An 18,302-nucleotide genomic window follows, 5' to 3' on the forward strand; every position below is an offset into this window, starting at 1 on the left:
GACGATCGGCGATCAAAAGACTGGCGACCAAAAGGGACCAAAAGACCGGCGACCAAAAGACCGGCGACCAAAAGACCGGTCCGAGCACCTATTCTGTCAGCGGGAGATGTGTTTGCAGGTCGACTCCCTGATCGTACGAGACAAATAGGCCGGAAAAAAAACAGGCGGCTTCCCTTTAGGCCGTGCCCAACTTCTTCAGTCATACCAAAACAAGCATGGCTGTCTTTGGGGGGTGGCGGCTACTGCAATCAGTACAAGAGCAGTTTGTGAGCGCCGTTGAAGCTCAATGTTGGGCCTGGAGACGTTAGGGCTTTGCAGACAAAAGATGCACTCAGACAGCGGGACACAAACAGAACCTTAGACGCTGATCCGAAGCGTACACACACACACAAACACAGATCCTTACAGCAGCCAGAGCAGCTGTGCCCACAGAGGGCGGAGATAAATGTGTGCTGAAGGCGAGACTTAAGGTGCCATTAAAGGAGGAGAGGTTGTGATAGAAAATGAGCACCCTGGGGTTTTTCCTGCACGCGCATTAAATCGGTCGGCGGGCGTGTTGGCCAAACTCCTTGACGACAATCCGGACCCGACACGCACACTATGTCAGGATTACTTCCGAGCGATCGCCTCCTTTCATTGGACGTTAAAAGATAATCTAATCACGCTAAAGGCCAAACAATAGCAACGGGTTCAGAGCCCATACACCTTTTGTCCCAAGTGATGATAGGGCGGTTGTGGCTTGAGGAAAACAGGTTTGGCAGCGGAAAAATAAGAGAAAGCAGAAGATGAGATGGGTGGAAAGGCATGGAAGGGAATTGGAGGGAGTAAGTAGTCACAGATTGAGGACAATAAAAAGTGATTTATCAGGGAATGAAGAGCCACTTGTTTTTGGGCGACTTGGAGCCCAGATAAAGCAGCTCTGAAAACGCAATTTGGGTGAAAGCTTTATTGAAAAAGAGGCAAATCACCGGTGAAAAGAGTGAGTTTTACACATGAGTGGCGTTAACAGTGAAACAGTTCCCAAGTATTTCAACTCGTAAAAGCTTATCGCCGCCAAGAGGAAACTTTTATATCTTCCCCAACTATTCTCGCTAGGATTCCTATTGGGTATAATGTCACAATGGCTCGGGGTGCAAAATGCAATGGGACTGCAATGGTGGTGGTCAGATTAAACGGATCATTTAGGCGAGGTGAACGCCTCTGTGAATATCAATTAGCTAGCCGCTGAATAATTAAGGACAATCGTGTTTTTTAATTAGCCGAGTGCCGCAGTTTGAGGCACCGACCGAGGGGGTCGGAGAGAGAAGCCGTAGGGCGGCTGGAATGATGAACACAGATGGATGGTGGCATCCGCCACAACTCCACTTCGCTTATAGATCTGGCTGCTTTGTTTCATAACTATCTGGCGTTCTCTGCCACAAACGGTCATGCATAACCCCGCCTGCCGAAATACTTGGATGCTTTAACAGGAAGCTCGGACGTTTGGTCGCCAGTCTTTTGGTCGCCTGTGAAATGGTTACAGAGAGTTTACTGTTGAAACCAGCTCTCAAAATTATACTCATGAGAGAGAGTTTAATATCTAATAAAGAGAGTTTATTATCTAAGTACTATTTAATATCTAAGTGCTGTTTAATATCTAAGTACTGTTTAATATCTAAGTACTGTTTAATATCTAAGTACTGTTTAATATCTAAGTACTGTTTAATATCTAAGTACTGTTTAATATCTAAGTACTGTTTAATATCTAAGTACTGTTTAATATCTAAATACTGTTTAATATCTAAATATTGTTTAATATCTAAGTACTGTTTAATATCGGAGTACTGTTTAATATTGGAGTGCTGTTTAATATCCAAGTACTGTTTAATATCCAAGTACTGTTTAATATCCAAGTACTGTTTAATATCCAAGTACTGTTTAATATCCAAGTACTGTTGAAAACAGTAGATATTTAGATATTATACTCTCTCATGAATATAATTTTGAGAGCTGGTTTTAAATAAACTTAGATATTAAACAGTACTTAGATATTAAACAGTACTTAGATATTAAACAGTACTAAGATATTAAACAGTATGTAGATATTAGACAGTACTTAGATATTAAACAGTACATGGATATTAAACTCTCTCTCAAAGAATATTAAACTCTCATGAATATAATTTTGAGAGCTGGTTTCAACAGAACTTAGATATAAACAGTACTTAGATATTAAACTTTTTCTCTTAGATATTAAACCCTCTCTCTTAGATATTAAACCTTCTCTCTTAGATATTAAACTCTCTCTCATTAATATAATTTTGAGAGCTGGTTTCAACAGTAAACTCTGTCACCATTTGACCAGCGACCAAAAGACCGGCCGACCAAACGTCCGGTCACACGAAACAGCATTAACTGGAGCCATTATTAGTACGTAACGCAAACCCATTCGCAACCTGCTTTGAGGCAATTCTTCCTACAGTCCTCATTTCACACCTCAGTGATGAAGCTATCTACACTGCAATATAATGACATGACTTGAAGTTACACTCGATGAGAATAATCTTACAGGGTGCCCAGATCGATAGGGCACAAATCAAATCTCATCACATTAACCAATGACACCTCATCCATAACCTTGTTGTGTTTTGCCCCGCCCCTTTCTCCCTCTCCTGCCTTGTCAGTTGTAACATCACAATCAATGCTCCCTGATGATGTCCACGCCAATGGTGCAGGATGGGGAAGTCAGGGCTACTCTCATCTATCAAGGATAGCAAAGCCATGGGCCCGGGGGGTGGGGGCATTCAGAATGCTACAACAAGCAGAAGATGGGAGGGTTGGCGGGGTCAGAGGGCGATGCAATGTTACTGCGCTTTGGTGTTAATTGGCATGGTTGAGGTGTAGGTGGCATGAGGGAAAGATGGAAGGCTGGGAGAGTGATGGGTTAGCATGTGCGACTGTGGATAGAATAAGAATGACAGATTGTGCAAGGGCAAATGCCAAAAGAGATGGTGAATAAATGCTGGTGGTGGTGGGGGGGCTGGGGTAGTTCTATATTTAAACAAGGCCATCAATGGAGGTTTTGGGGGAGGGGGGAGCTGTGGCTGGCAGTAATTCCCCTTAAGCCAGCAATACTATTTATGTATTTTTATTTATATGGGAGGAATCCAGAGCGAGTGAGACAATGAGGTACTCGGACGTTTGGTCGCCCAGACGTTTGGTCGCCCGGACGTTTGGTCGCCCGGACGCTTGGTCGCCCCGGACGTTTGGTCACCCCGGACGTTTGGTCGCCCGGTCTTTTGGTTGCCTAGACGTTTGGTCGCCGGACGTTTGGTCAATGCCTGGATGTTTGGTCGCCGGACGTTTGGTCGCCCGGACGTTTGGTCGCAGAACGTTTGGTCCCTGTTAGTCCCCGGTCTTTTGGTCGCCAGTCAAATGGTGACAGATAGTTTACTGTTGAAAACAGCTCTCAAAAATATATTCATGAGAGAGAGTTTAATATCTAAATATCTACTGTTGATTCATGAGAGAGAGATTAATATCTAAGTACTGTTTAATATCTAAGTACTGTTTAATATCTAAGTACTGTTGCGACCAGCACTCAAAATTATATTTATGGGAGAGAGTTTAATATCTATGTACTGTTGAAACCAGCTCTCAGCTCTCAGCTCTCAGGTTTTAAAATTGAGCATGGGTTTTTAATTTTACTATCAAGTGTTTCCAAGTCAACATGGAGTACATCAAAATGAAGGGCTGGTTGGAGTACTGTGGTTTACGAGGTTATTATCAACTCAAACTTTAGGATGATTGGCCCCTGGGATCTCTTTGCATGGTAATTAATGAGTCCATGGCCCCTTAGGTCAGAGAGGTGACCTTTTCCAGAGACCCACACTACAAGGGCAAAGGTCTAGTGAATTTACGTGATTGCTTTTTATTCAGTGTCCTTGCAGTTTTAAACTCAGTGACTTTGACCACGGGTCAAATGAACACTTCCTGAAACCGCCTGCTTGTTTACTTTTTTTTAAGCTTATAGGCTCATTATTTGGGGGAAATTGGAACAATAGGATTATGCTCAGGCTTGTTCCTCAAAGGATATTTTCAAAATGCCGGGTGAACATCTGGAGAAATGAAAACAAATGAATTTGGAAGTTATGGGATAGAACCATGAAAAATTATTTGTCATACAAATTATCTCCCTGAAACTTTGAGCACAAGTGTCCTTTGTTGAAGACGCTACAACGGCACTGCTTGCCGAGAGACGACATCTGCAGATTGATTAATTATCCGATCAGATGCCCGCAACGTAAACGGATTGATTGTTTGTCTCCAGGTTGGCGCATCTGCATCTAGAGCAAACCCTTGGGGCCCAACCTCTGGAGGTCCCCGCTCATCTGTCACGTCCAACATGGATGAATAAGATAGGAAGTGTTGAGCCTTTATTACCAAGAAATGGTTGTGCATATAGAGGAGGGTCTGAGCCGAGAAACCAGTTGTGGGGGGAAAACTACAGAAACAGAGCACTACAGAAACAAGATACTATAGAAAGAAGAACAGACTAATGGAGGAAAGTCACAACAAGGTCAAATAATCGTGAAGCTTTGCATCGGCAAAAGTGGAGTCATACCAAATTTGACTCTTGTATCGGTGCTCGGACGTTTTGTCGCCGGTCAAATGGTGACAGAGAGTTTACTGTTGAAACCAGCTCTCAAAATTATATTCATGAAAATTTAATATCTAAGAGAGAAAGTTTTATATCTAAGAGAGTTAAATAATTAAGTAGTGTTGAAAACAGTAGATATTTAGATATTAAACTCTCTCTCTTGAATATAATTTTGAGAGCTGGTTTCAGATATTAAACAGTACTTAGATATTAAACGGTACTTAGATATTAAACCGTACTTAGATATTAAACGGTGCTTAGATATTAAACAGTACTTAGATATTCAACAGTATTTAGATATTCAACAGTACTTAGATATTAAACATTATTTAGATATTAAACGGTACTTAGATAGTAAACAGTACTTAGATATTAAACAGTACTTAGATATTAAACAGTACTTAGATATTAAACTTCACTCTTAGAAATGTAACTTCTCTCTTAGATATCGAACTTGTCTATTAGATTTTAAACTTCGCTCTTAGATATTAAACTTCTCTCGCAGATATTAAACTGTCTCTCATGAATATAATTTTGAGAGCTGGTTTCACCAGTAAACTCTCTTTCAACATATGACCGGCGACCAAAAAAACGGCGACCAAATCTCCGGTCATGCTTATTTCCAGCTCCTGACAGAACCACTTTCACTATTTTTTTTAATAACGCCATAGGTAGAGATAGTGGCAATAACCCAAAATGTTTTTTGCCTTCATTCAAAGAGAGATAATGCCTCCTCCACATGTCTTCAGGGGAGGACAGTGAGTGACCTGAAAGCGAAGGGACGTCTTGTTGCCTTTAATAAACAAAGGCGAAGCCAAGGTGGGGGGCAGAGGGAATGCTGGGGGGAAGAGAACAACCTTTGTCAGGTAGGAGGTGAGGAGAATGTTGACGGAAAGACAGGGGGCCAGGACATGGTCGGCGTGCAACAGACAGCGTCAGGATGTGTTGCTGGAACAACGTACTTCGCCTGTCTAATATTTCAGAGCATGAGAATCCTCCCCTGTCTCCATATGTTTCTTGCCTTTTGTGATCTTGGTAGTGTGGAAATTTTGGAAATCTTTTCATCCATATTCATGGAAACCAGCAGCAGGTGGTCCTTGAGGTCTGCGAACGCTGGGCCAGGGGCTCACAGTCCGCCCCAGCATCTGTCCATCAAGAGCACATAAATGGATTCGGGGTCACCTCTAAGCTGCCGGCCGTTGAATTCACCTTGTTACCTCCCAGAAAAAAACTCTTTTGGAGGCATTGCTGCACTGTTATTACTCCACTGTTTTGACATTGGTTTCAAACACTACATGGGTTGTTTTCCTTGTTTGCTAGCTTGCTTTCAAAACATCCTTTTGAATCAATCTTTTTCCAGCATTCCACAAGCATCCTTTTATTCCTCAATTTACCGTGTCTTTGTTCTCTCCGTGTCACTTTTTCCCGCTGTTCAATCAAAACTTGCGCTGCAAGCGCTATCAACCTGAGCCAATACTTTCAGGGCACAGACGTTTGGTCGGCGGACGTTTGGTCGGCGGACGTTTGGTCGGCGGACGTTTGGTCGCCGGTCTTTTGGTCGCCGGTCTTTTGGTCGCCGGTCTTTAGGTCGCCGGTCTTTTGGTCGCCGATCTTTTGGTGACAGAGTTTAATCTTGAAACCAGCTCTTAAGATTATATTTTATATATTATACTATCATGAGAAAGAGTTTAATATCTAAGAGAGAGAGTTTAATTTGTAAGTACTGTTGAAAAGATATTTAGATATAAAACTCTCTCATGAGTATAATTTTGAGAGCTGGTTTCAACAGTACTTAGATATATAACTCTCTCTCTTAGATATTAAACTCTCTCTCTCATTAATATAATTTTGAGAGCTTGTTTCAACAGTAAACTCTGTCACCATTTAACTGGCGACCAAAAGGCCGGCGACCAAAAGACCGGCGACCAATAGACCAGCAACCTAGACCAAGCACTGCCTTCCCCCTGGCCAGGGTATGGTACCCACATGTCGTGACTGCGAAGGGGTCAGATGGGAGGTAAAAGCCCTAATTTGCGAGCTCTTTGCTGGCACTCCTCCGGCAGTAGGCCTTCATGCTGTCGGCTAATTGGCACCGCGAGTAGGCATCGGTCAGGCTGTAAAATGCAAGCGCCTTGTTTGATTGATGGTTTGACTGAGCAATGTGTTCGGGCACGTCAGCAACAACAGCTGATGAGACGTTGTTTGACAGGGCCATTTTTCAGCATTGCGGTAACAAGTTCATTAGGAAAAGAAGTTAGAAATGGGAACAGTCCAACTTTGGAGGTGGATTTGTGCTTGAATTTTTTTCATTGGAACATACTGGTTCTTTCATATACAAATTGTTGACTGCCTCCTCCCTTTTGCCCGACAGGAAAGCTGGAACAGTTTGTGGGAAGTGAACGTAACACGACCGGACATTTGGTCGCCTGTCTTTTGGTCGCCGGTCTGTTGGTCACTTTAGGTCACCGGTCAAATGGTAACAGCGAGTTTACTGTTGATACCAGCTCTCAAAATTATATTCATGAGAGGGTTTGATATCTAAGAGAGAGAGAGAGAGTTTAATATCCAAGAGAGAAAGTTTAATATCTAAGAGAGAGAAAGAGTTTAATATCTAAGTACTGTTTAATATCGAAGTACTGTTGAAAACAGTAGATATTTAGATATTAAACTTTCTCTCATGAATATAATTTTGTGAGCTTGTTTCAACAGTACTTAGATATTAAACAGTACTTAGATAGACTGGCGACCAAACGTCCGGTGACACTCCGGATGTAGCGTGGGCGAAATGAGGGTTAAAAAAAAGGACATACAAAAGATTACACACTTGGAGTTTTTTTCTTCTTTTTTAACCCCTGTAATGTTCCCATCATCTGTTATATGGAGAGAAAAAAAGAATCGGAAGGATTTTTTTTTTTAATACCACCAAGGGGTACCAATTCAAAACCCAGCAAGTCTCCTTTAATACCGAGGAAATTAAATTGTCAGCACGTTATCAGCCCAGTCCAGTTGCCTGTACCTCAAACACGACAGCAAGGAACATGGAGACGCAAAAAGAGGGAGGGAGGTGGCGAGAAAGTGCATCTGACTACAATTTATGTTTGCAAAAGCAAGATTGTGTACGCCGGGCCAAGGATAAAGTGGAGCAAGCAAATCTAAGGTGGGGGAGGCGGGGAAAGTTTTAACGAGTTTGACTTGTGACTCAGTTGGTGAAAAAGAAGAAGAAGAAATATTTGGCCATTTAGCAATGTACTGTACATCAATAATTCAGTAAAGAGTTGCTTAGTAGTGATTTATCAGACCATTCAATTATTGAACCCCAGTACATTTCTTTTTATAGTTCTTGAGCCGAGCTAGAACGCATTTAGGAAGTGCGTGACCGGATGTTTGGTCGACCGGACGTTTGGTCGCCGGACGACTGGTCGCCGGACGTTTAGTCGCCGGACGTTTGGTCGCCGGACGTTTGGTCGCCGGGCGTTTGGTCAGCGGTCTTTTGGTAGCCAGTCTTTTGGTCGCCAGTCTTTTGGTCGCCAGTCTTTTGGTCGCCAGTCTTTTGGTCGCCAGTCTTTTGGTCGCCAGTCTTTTGGTCGCCAGTCTTTTGGTCGCCAGTCTTTTGGTCGCCGGTCTTTTGGTCGCCGGTCTTTTAGTCGCCGGTCTTTTGGTCGCCGGTCTTTTGGTCCCCTTTGGTCACCGGTCTTTTGGTCGCCGGTCTTTTGGTCCCCTTTGGTCACCGGTCTTTTGGTCGCGGGTCAAATGTACTTAGATATTAAACAGTAATTAGATATTAAACTTTCTCTTAGATATTAAACTCTCTCTTAGATATAAAACTCTTTTAGATATTAAACTCTCTCTTAGATATTAAACTCTCTCTTAGATATTAAACTCTCTCTTAGATATTAAACTCTCTCTTAGATATTAAACTCTCTCTTAGATATTAAACTCTCTCTTACATATTAAACTCTCATGAATATAATTTTGAGAGTTGGTTTCAACAGTAAACCCTCTGTCACCATTTGACCGGCGACCAAACGTCCGAGCACCCAAAAGTGTGTCTGTTTTAAACGACTGCATCATTTATTCTTCCTCCTAAATTCAGCGTACGACTTTTGACAATTTCAAGCACCAGGAGACAACATTTCAGATCAGGACAGGTAAACAGAGTCAGTGTTCAGAGTGTGGAAAGATTGATGACTTTCAGTTTGATTGAAAATTCCGCCTTAAGGTTAGGGCTCGAGTATGACCAGTGATGGATTGGCCACTGGACCAGTGTGACTCGTCAAGAGCCTGATTGGTTCAAAATTTAACAAACAAAAAGGTAGGGCATGATGGAGTGTTGGTGGACTGTGAACAGCGTACATGCACCCTAATATACAGCCTAAAGCATTTAGCATCATTTCAAGGCAATGTTTGTTTTCACCTCTGTACAATTTGTGTACCTGACAATTAACACCTGCACATGACTGGCAGAACACGTGTGAACTCTGACACGGAAGTCGGCAAACGACAGAACCGCGGGAAGCCGACGAGTGAGTGACAAGCGGACCACCATGCCCACGCTTCGGTGAAGTTTCAATTACCAGGAGCTGGACTGACTAGAAGGAAGGAGTCGACTTGTCACGAGGAAGGCGACAGAAAGGACGTGAGTTTCCACCGAGCCCTAGTTATGCTAAAGTACACTGGATTAAAGCTAGTTTCGGGTCCTCTGAACGGAATGTACTCCGCAATTGTATTTTTTTTAGCTGCATAACAGGTCTGGAGCAAAATAAGGACAATAAGATGCTGAATCAATGAGCTGAATTAAAATCTGATTTACCATTTGAACTCCAGCCCGCATGGCAATGCTCCAAAATGCCGACTATTATAATTGGGTCCGGCTTCAGGGTGCTCGCACGTTTGGTCGCCGGTCTTTTGGTCCCCGGTGTTTTGGTCCCCTTTCGTCGCCGGTCTTTCGGTCGTCGGTCAAATGGTGACAAAAAGTTTACAGTTGAAACCAGCTCTCAAAACAATATTCATGAGAAAGAGATTAATATCTAAGTAGTGTTTAATATCTAAGTACTGCTTCATATCTAAGTACTGTTTAATATCTGAGTACTGTTTAACATCTAAGTACTGTTTAATATCTAAGTACTGCTTGATATCTAAGTACTGCTTAATATCTAAGTACTGTTGAAAACAGTAGATATTTAGATATTAAACTCTCATGAATATAATTTTGAGAGCTGGTTTCAACAGTACTTAGATATTTAACTTCTCTCTTAGATATTAAACTTCTCTCTTTGATATTAAATTTCTCTCTTAGATATTAAACTTCTCTCTTATATATTAAACTTCTCCCTTAGATATTAAACTTCTCTCTTAGATATTAAACTCTCTCTCTCATGAATTTAATTTTGAGAGCTGGTTTCAACAGTAAACTATCTGCCACCATTTGGCCGGCGACCAAACGTCCGGTCACGGTTTTGGTTCCTCTGAACGGAATGTTCTCCACAATTGTGTTTACAACAATAAGATCCTGTGAATCAATGAGCTGAATTGAAATCTGACACAACATTTAAACTCCTTCCTGCGTGGCAACGCTCCAAAATCCCGACTATTATAATTGGGTCAGGATGCTGGCTATTGTAGGTAAGCGTGAGGAGGCATAACTCTTCCCATTATGGCTCTTGTGTTGTGCGTGAAGTATAAGAGAGAATGCAAGGATCGTCGTGACCTGTATACTAATGAGTTTGGTGGGGAGTAATCGATAACAGTCCACAGCAACTACGGCCACTGGCAATTGTTTTCTGCGGCAATAACTGTGGAGAACAGGCTTCGGCTGAATTCACATTCAATTAAAAAAACATGTGGAAATACAGTCATGTGTGCAATAAAAACACCTGATTAAATATTGAACCACCGTCAAGAGAAACCAGATTTATACGTCATTTCTGAGTGGCATGGGAAATAATGCTTTGTCATCAGGAAAATGGGAGAACCTTCCATTAAGTCATAAAACTGTTAAGCAGAAAGATCGGATTGGAAAAATCTACTTCTACTGGGGAGATATTTACGTAGTGCGAGCTTAAGTCTCCAGTTTGTGTTTTGCTCCTACAGTTAATGTAAAATATGTGTGAGCGAGGTGGAGATCAATGAACTCTCGCCTGGAGTGATGCTCAAACGCCAACAGACCTGACATTTGTCAGCGAGCTAGCCATGACCTGTCGATTTCCGCACACAAAATCCGCCTCGGTGGTCAGGAGAGGCGGTACGTTCGGGGGTAGTATAAAAAAAAAACGAAAAAAAAACTTTTCCAAAGTCATGGTACTCACATAGCGCTGAATGCGAAGCTTCTCGTCTTCACTGGCGATGCGTTCCCGGATGACGGCCTGGTGGATGCTCTCCTCAGCCGAGGCGCGTTCGACTGACAGAATGCGGGTTACTTCGTCCTCCACGTGACGCTTGGCATCGGCCTGAGATTGAGCCGATGCACGGGACTTTTCAGCCTCCAGCCTGTGGACCATTAACCATGTCAGTTTAAGTTTCTCTACTTGCGGAGTATCTCAGAATTTATTCATTTTAAGTATCAGTTCTCCTCACAAAGGTTGTGGGGGAAGCTGAAGCACAACTATGGGCACAAGGCGGGTGGGGGGTCACCCTGTATCAGAGACCAGCCAATCGCAGAGAACTTGGAGACAAACAACCGATCGCAGGCATAGCTAGGGGCAATATTCCCTCTAAGCTGCACGCATGCGCAATTGCGCACTACTCTCGTCTTCTCTGTGCAGCAGCAATCATATGGCGAGCAGTAAATAAAATCCAACCTTTAATTATTTTTATTTTTTGTTTTACCACTTTACCCATGCGATGGCCAGGGTGCTCGGACGTTTGGTACCTGGTCTTTTGGTTGCCGGTCTTTTGGTCGCCGGTCTTTTGGTCGCCGGTCTTTTGGTCGCCGGTCTTTTGGTCGCCGGTCTTTTGGTCGCCGGTCTTTTGGTCGCCGGTCTTTTGGTCGCCGGTCTTTTGGTCGCCGGTCTTTTGGTCGCCGGTCTTTTGGTCGCCGGTCTTTTGGTCGCCGGTCTTTTGGTCGCCGGTCTTTTGGTCGCCGGTCTTTTGGTCGCCGGTCTTTTGGTCGCCGGTCTTTTGGTCGCCGGTCTTTTGGTCGCCGGTCTTTTGGTCGCCGGTCTTTTGGTCGCCGGTCTTTTGGTCGCCGGTCTTTTGGTCGCCGGTCTTTTGGTCGCCGGTCTTTTGGTCGCCGGTCTTTTGGTCGCCGGTCTTTTGGTCGCCGGTCTTTTGGTCACCGGTCTTTTGGTCGCCGGTCTTTTGGTCGCCGGTCTTTTGGTCACCGGTCTTTTGGTCGCCGGTCTTTTGGTCGCCGGTCAATTGTACTTAGATATTAAACAGTACTTAGATATTAAACTCTCAGTCTTAGATATTAAACTCATTCCCATGAATATAATTTTGAGAGCTGCCTTCAACAGTAAACTCTCTGTCACCTTTTGACTGGTGACCAAAAGAGCAGTGACCAAAAGAGCAGTGACCAAAAGAGCGGCGACCAAACGTCCGGTCCCGTGTGGCCATTGGGAGTAGCTCTGCCCACTCTTGTTTTTGGTGTTTTAGAGCATGAAAAATAAAAGGAACATTGACATGCACCAGCTTATGGCAGGTGTGATACTGGTGTGCCCATAGCGAGCAATGAAGATGTCACTCACACTGGTACTCAGTGCGCTCAAGGAGGTTGTCTTTCCCCCCAGACCAACGAAAAATTAGAGGGAACATTGGCTAGGGGCAATTTAGCCTAGTTTGGATGGATTTTGGGGATGTGGGATAAAAGCAGAGTACCCAGAGAAAACCCACACCAGCCCATACAGTGAGGACTGACTGACCTGGTATCGAACCACTCACCCACTGGGCCATCTAGTATCTTAGAATGATTTTCAAAAAGGTCACAAATGCAATTAGGAACTTAACAAAGCCAAGAAAGATGCTTATACGCAATAATATTGATTTTCCAAAATGTGTCAGGAGAACCCGCTGTCCACACTCCTTTGGAAAAACAGTCAGCAAACACGTCTCCGACAATTGAAATGAATTTGTATTGTTTCCAAATGATTTGCAGGGGAGTGCCATTGTCAATATTTAACGGTTGGAAAGCACACGTTACCTTCACGGCAGCGTTAAACTCCTTGCAAAAGCACCATTTGAACCCCAGTTACTGAGCTCTGGTAGTTACCTAGCAACACGCTCCCTATGCAGCGACAGCGGGTTTGATTAGAGAATAGGAGAAACGTCCCTGAAAGCCCCTGAACAGCCTCCTCTGCTCGAATCAAGTGGCGAGGTAAAATAAACACAAAACACACAAAGACAATGTCAGGGCGAATTATGATAGACTGAAAGAAAGGATTCCAATAAACTTGGAGTCAGATCCTAAGAGATAGCACAAAGACAGGTGAGTACTTACTGTCAGAGTGAAAAATTCTTCAGTAACAATTTTTGCCCAAATGTTCAACAATGCAATGGCGCCCCAGAGAAAGAGTGGTTAGCAAGTCTGCCTGACAGTTTGAAGATTGAGGGTTCCATAATCAGTGAGTTCTGATATTCTCATTTGGAGGTTAGATGTTCTACTCAGGCTTGTTTGGGTTTTCTACGGGTAATCTGGTTTTCTCCCAAAATCCGCAAAATATGCAAGGTATGAGGGTAGGCATGAGCATGGTTGTCTGTGTCTTTGTGCTTTGCGATTGGCTGACGAACAATTCGGATGATCGGACGTTTGGGCGCCGGTCTTTTGGTCGCTGGTCAAATGGTCACAGAGAGTTTACTGTTGAAGCCAGCTCTCAAAATTATATATACTAGAAGAGATAGTTTAATATCTAACAGAGAGTTTAATATCTAAGAGAGAGAGTTTAATATATAAGAGAGAGAGTTTAATATCTAAGAGAGAGAGTTTAATATCTAAGAGAGAGAGTTTAATATCTAAGTACTGTTTAATATGTAAGTACTGTTTAATATGTAAGTACTGTTTATTAACTAAGTACTGTTTAATATCTAAGTACTGTTGAAAACAGTAGATATTTAGATATTAAACTCTCATGAATATAATTTTGAGAGCTTGTTTCAACAGTACTTAGATATTAAACAGTACTTCCAAATGAAACTACTTTCTTAGATATTAATCTCTCTCTGATGAATATAATTTGGAGAGTTGGTTCCAACAATAAACTAGTTGTCACCATTTGACCGGCGACCAACAGACCGGCGACCAACAGACCGGCGACCAACAGACCGGCGACCAACAGACCGGCGACCAACAGACCGGCGACCAACAGACCGGCGACCAACAGACCGGCGACCAACAGACCGGCGACCAACAGACCGGCGACCAACAGACCGGCGACCAACAGACCGGCGACCAACAGACCGGCGACCAACAGACCGGCGACCAAAAGACCGGCGACCAAAAGACCGGCGACCAAAAGACCGGCGACCAAAAGACCGGCGACCAAAAGACCGGCGACCAAAAGACCGGCGACCAAAAGACCGGCGACCAAAAGACCGGCGACCAAAAGACCGGCGACCAAAAGACCGGCGACCAAAAGACCGGCGACCAAAAGATGCTTCTTTCAGACAGTTTCTAGTAAATCTCTCTCTCTAATGTATTTATTTAATGTTTTTTTTCAGAACAAACCAATGCTGGTTACTTATACAAGCCTTAAACATACAAATGCACTTGTATAAACCTTCAATATACTTATATAGGCCTTAAACAAAAATTTAAATACAAAATATAGCAAATACAAAATATAGCACTGAATCAACTTCAATTTGAACAATTTCAACTTATTAACAATCGCTCGTACCGTAACTCGTTCGTAAGTAAGTAGAGGAGCGTCCGTAATGTAATTTTGTTCCTAATCGAGATGCACATCAAAACCCATCACTGATTTATGGTCATACAGCCACACACTAGGAATTACACCATGTAATAATACAGTCCAAATCAATTAAGATTCCTCAGTGATGACCCTGAGCAACAACACAATGTACACAAAATTATGACAGACAGGCAAGTCCTGTTGGGTGCCTCCAAGGCGGCCTCAACCCGCCGAAATGTCAACGAGCGGTGACGAACAGTTGGCGATGGGAGGCTCCGAAACGTCGACGGAAGGGAAAACGTGAGTTGCAGCGCACTGACATGTTTGGGCCCGAAGAAAGCCGAGCAAAGACAGAGTGAGGAGTTGGAGAAAGAGATGGAGTGAAGCCAGCCATGTCCGTTCCTACAGTCCGCTGGGTCGCACGCGTCAGCACACGCCATCCATCACAGGGGGCTTGGACTCCCACTCCTTCACACTAACACACATACACACAATGGATAGTTCCTAATAGCCCTTTATAGTCACCATTTCCCCCACAACCTGCACTTCAAAAAGCTGGCTTCTATCAAAAAGTAGACGTGTACAAAAATGGGAGGCAGATGGCCTGCAGGCGTCAGCATCCGTCCAATCATTTTGAAAATACCTGCTAAAATTACACCAAACCATGTTAAAAATAAACGCATAGTTAATAAAGAATGTCGGGCAAAGGAAGAGTATTTCCACAGACTTCTCTCAAGTGCTAAGCCAAGCAAAGACGGCTATCACTAGCTGGATGCTATCTGTCTGCCTCGCCTCAATCGCTTTCCAGTCTTTATTGCACTCTCTTGGGGATATTAGACGCATTTTTCATTTGGCTGTAAAGGATTGACGCCAGGTGGGGGAGAAAGAGGATGCTCTAGTCCAAAAAGGGCATTAAAGATTCTGGCGGAAATAGCATGATGCTTGCCCAGACAAGGGCAAACTACGGCCCGCGGGCCACATCCGGCCCGCCGATGTTGTCTAATTTTATTTTATTATTTTATTTTTTTACCCCGAGATGGCGCTGTTCAAGCGGGAGCCATTGGCAGTAGCTCTGTCCACTGTTATTTGTTTTTTGCGTTTTACAGCCCCTCTATCTTTTTTTAAATGACATTTTAATATTTCTTAATACATTCCTTTTTACTTTACTTTGTACTTTATACTTTTTACTTTACTTTGTACTTTATACTTTACTTTGTACTTTATACTTTACTTTGTACTTTATACTTTACTTTGTACTTTATACTTTACTTTGTACTTTATACTTTACTTTGTACTTTAAACTTTACTTTGTACTTTATACTTTACTTTGTACTTTACACTTTACTTTGTACTTTATACTTTACTTTGTACATTATACTTTTTACTTTACTTTATACTTTAAACTTATTACTTTACATTGTATTTTATACTTTACTTTGTACTTTATACTTTTTACTTTACGTTGTACTTTATGCTTTTTACTTTACGTTGTACTTTATGCTTTTTACTTTACGTTGTACTTTATACTTTTTACTTTACGTTGTACTTTATACTTTTTACTTTACTTTGTACTTTATACTTTTTACTTTACTTTGCACTTTATACTTTTTACTTTACTTTGTACTTTATACTTTACTTTGTACATTATACTTTTTACTATACTTTGCACTTCATACTTTTTACTTTACTTTGTACTTTGTACTTTTTACTTTACTTTGTACTTTTTACTTTACTTTGTACTTTTTACTTTACTTTGTACTTTGTACTTTTTACCTTACTTTGTACTTTATACTCTTTACTTTACTTAGTACTTTATACTTTTTACTTAACTTTCTACTTTATACTTTTTACTTTCTACTTTATACTTTTTACTTTACACTTTTACTTTACTTTGTACTTTATACTTTTTCTTTAATGAGTGATGAGTACATTAATACTTTAGTCCATTTTTTTCTGTTTATGTTTCATATCTACTGTCAACGGATGCACTTGTTTATATGTATTGTACCTTGTGCTGAGCCGGCCCATCTATCAAATTTTTAAAGTCAATGTGGCCCCCGGGCCCAAAAGTTTGCCCACCCCTGTGCTTGCCCTAAGACTCGAAGTGTGGAAGTGGTAACGCAATTTTCTGCAACGATCTGGAAATTCAATCAGAGCCCATGTTCCAAGCGAACAGCTTGGTTGGCGCGGTGGATTGCGATGGTCTAAACGCATGCTGTGTTATAGATGTAAGCACTCAAGAAGGTCCGACACCTAACAGGAAGTCATGCAGTATGCTGACAATATTATGGCTTCGGTGTTGAGCAAAGCGCGGTTCCGAGAAAGTTGGCACCGAGCGACGCTTCCAAAACAATCGGTGTCTAAACGCAGGTTGTCAAGCTTCAATGGTGGAACACCAAATTGCTTATTGTTGTCACTGACATGGGTCCAATGGCCAAGGGAGGAAGTACATTGGTTCTGGGGTTGGCTCCAATGGCGTTGGATGGAAACCAATAGCTGAGTTTTATTTACATTGGTTAGCCATTTTTCCCTATAACTACTCTCTCGTGCTGTATGTGATTTGGCCTGTTTGGCTGCCACGTCTCCAGAAATTGTGCTAATGTTTTTTATTTGTAGGCCTGAAAATAAGTGACGTTTAATTTGACTTAGCATAACATACATGCCTATTTCCACCTAAATAAACAACTCGGCTTGCATTGACACCAAATTAGACTCTACGAATGTCATCTTAGAATAAAAATGGGAAAACTACGGCCAACGGGCCACATCCGGCCTGCTAGGCTTTTTAATCCGGCCCGCCGACATTGTAAAATTTGTTTTTTTTCACCCAAAGATGGCGCCGTCACACGGAAGCCAGTGGCAGTAGTTCTGTCCACTCTTATTTGTTTTTCGTTATTTGTTTTTGTTCTTCTATCTTTTTTAAATGGCATTTTAATATTTCTTAATACATTCCTTTTTGCTTGACTTTGTACTTTACACTTTTTACTTTAATGATGAGTGATTAGTATGTTAATACTTTAGTCCTTTTTTTCTGGTTATGTTTCATATGTACTGTTAACGGATGTACTTTTTTTATATGTGGTATTTTTATAAAATTAATAGGACTAAGAATTGGAAAGAATTTTTAAAAATTACGAATTTATAAAAGCATACATGACGCATTTTTGAAAAGGGTCATCGCTTCCTAAAATTTAGTTGAACAATTTTGATCAGTTAATGTAAGTTAAAGAGCTTCTGTTTTGGTTGCAAGGATTTCATTAGATTTTGAGATTTTAAAACATTAAGATCATTTTGTCCAAAGTTATAGATTGTTAATATTTTTCATTTGCTATATATGAAAACATGACGCATTTTTTTGCATCTTTTGTAAAAAAAATAAAAAATTAAAAAATGTCAACTGGACCTAGAAAAAGTTTTGAAAATCTACATTTCTTAGAAATCTTGGTTTGATTTTTCTTTTAATTTGACAGGGATTGTTTTTCCTAAAAAACAAACCTTTTAGAGTAAAATAATACTAATATTTATGAATAATTTGGAGTATTTTTCATAACTGTCTAAATGAAAATCAAACAAGTTATAAAATCAAATAATTCAGCCAATAATGGAAGATGCAGTAGAGGAGTTAAATTACATCTAATTGCCATTTTTTGACAAAATACTTCATATAATTCTACCCTACAAAGCACACAGCCCCCACCTGAATTCCTCAATATACTTTCTGTCTCTGCAATACATGAATTTTTAGACATCTATTGGAGATTCATGTCGAAACAGCGCACCGAGTTTGGCAAAAGCAGGCTGATACAAAGGCATTTAAA

At 41.7% G+C, this 18,302-nt stretch overlaps 1 protein-coding gene across 6 annotated transcripts in view; it reads right to left on the reverse strand.

The window, feature by feature from the left end:
* Nucleotides 1-18,302, reverse strand: part of chchd3a (coiled-coil-helix-coiled-coil-helix domain containing 3a) — a 63,047-nt gene that overhangs the window by 31,395 nt on the left and 13,350 nt on the right. For all 6 annotated transcript variants that reach the window (XM_077710055.1, XM_077710054.1, XM_077710051.1 and 3 more), the window contains one exon: nt 10,945-11,125. In XM_077710055.1, coding sequence (XP_077566181.1) covers nt 10,945-11,125 — 181 coding nt within the window. The remainder of the gene's footprint in view (nt 1-10,944; nt 11,126-18,302) is intronic.

This window comes from Stigmatopora nigra, chromosome 23, assembly GCF_051989575.1.
Source record: "Stigmatopora nigra isolate UIUO_SnigA chromosome 23, RoL_Snig_1.1, whole genome shotgun sequence".
In the NCBI taxonomy this organism is placed as follows: domain Eukaryota; kingdom Metazoa; phylum Chordata; class Actinopteri; order Syngnathiformes; family Syngnathidae; genus Stigmatopora; species Stigmatopora nigra.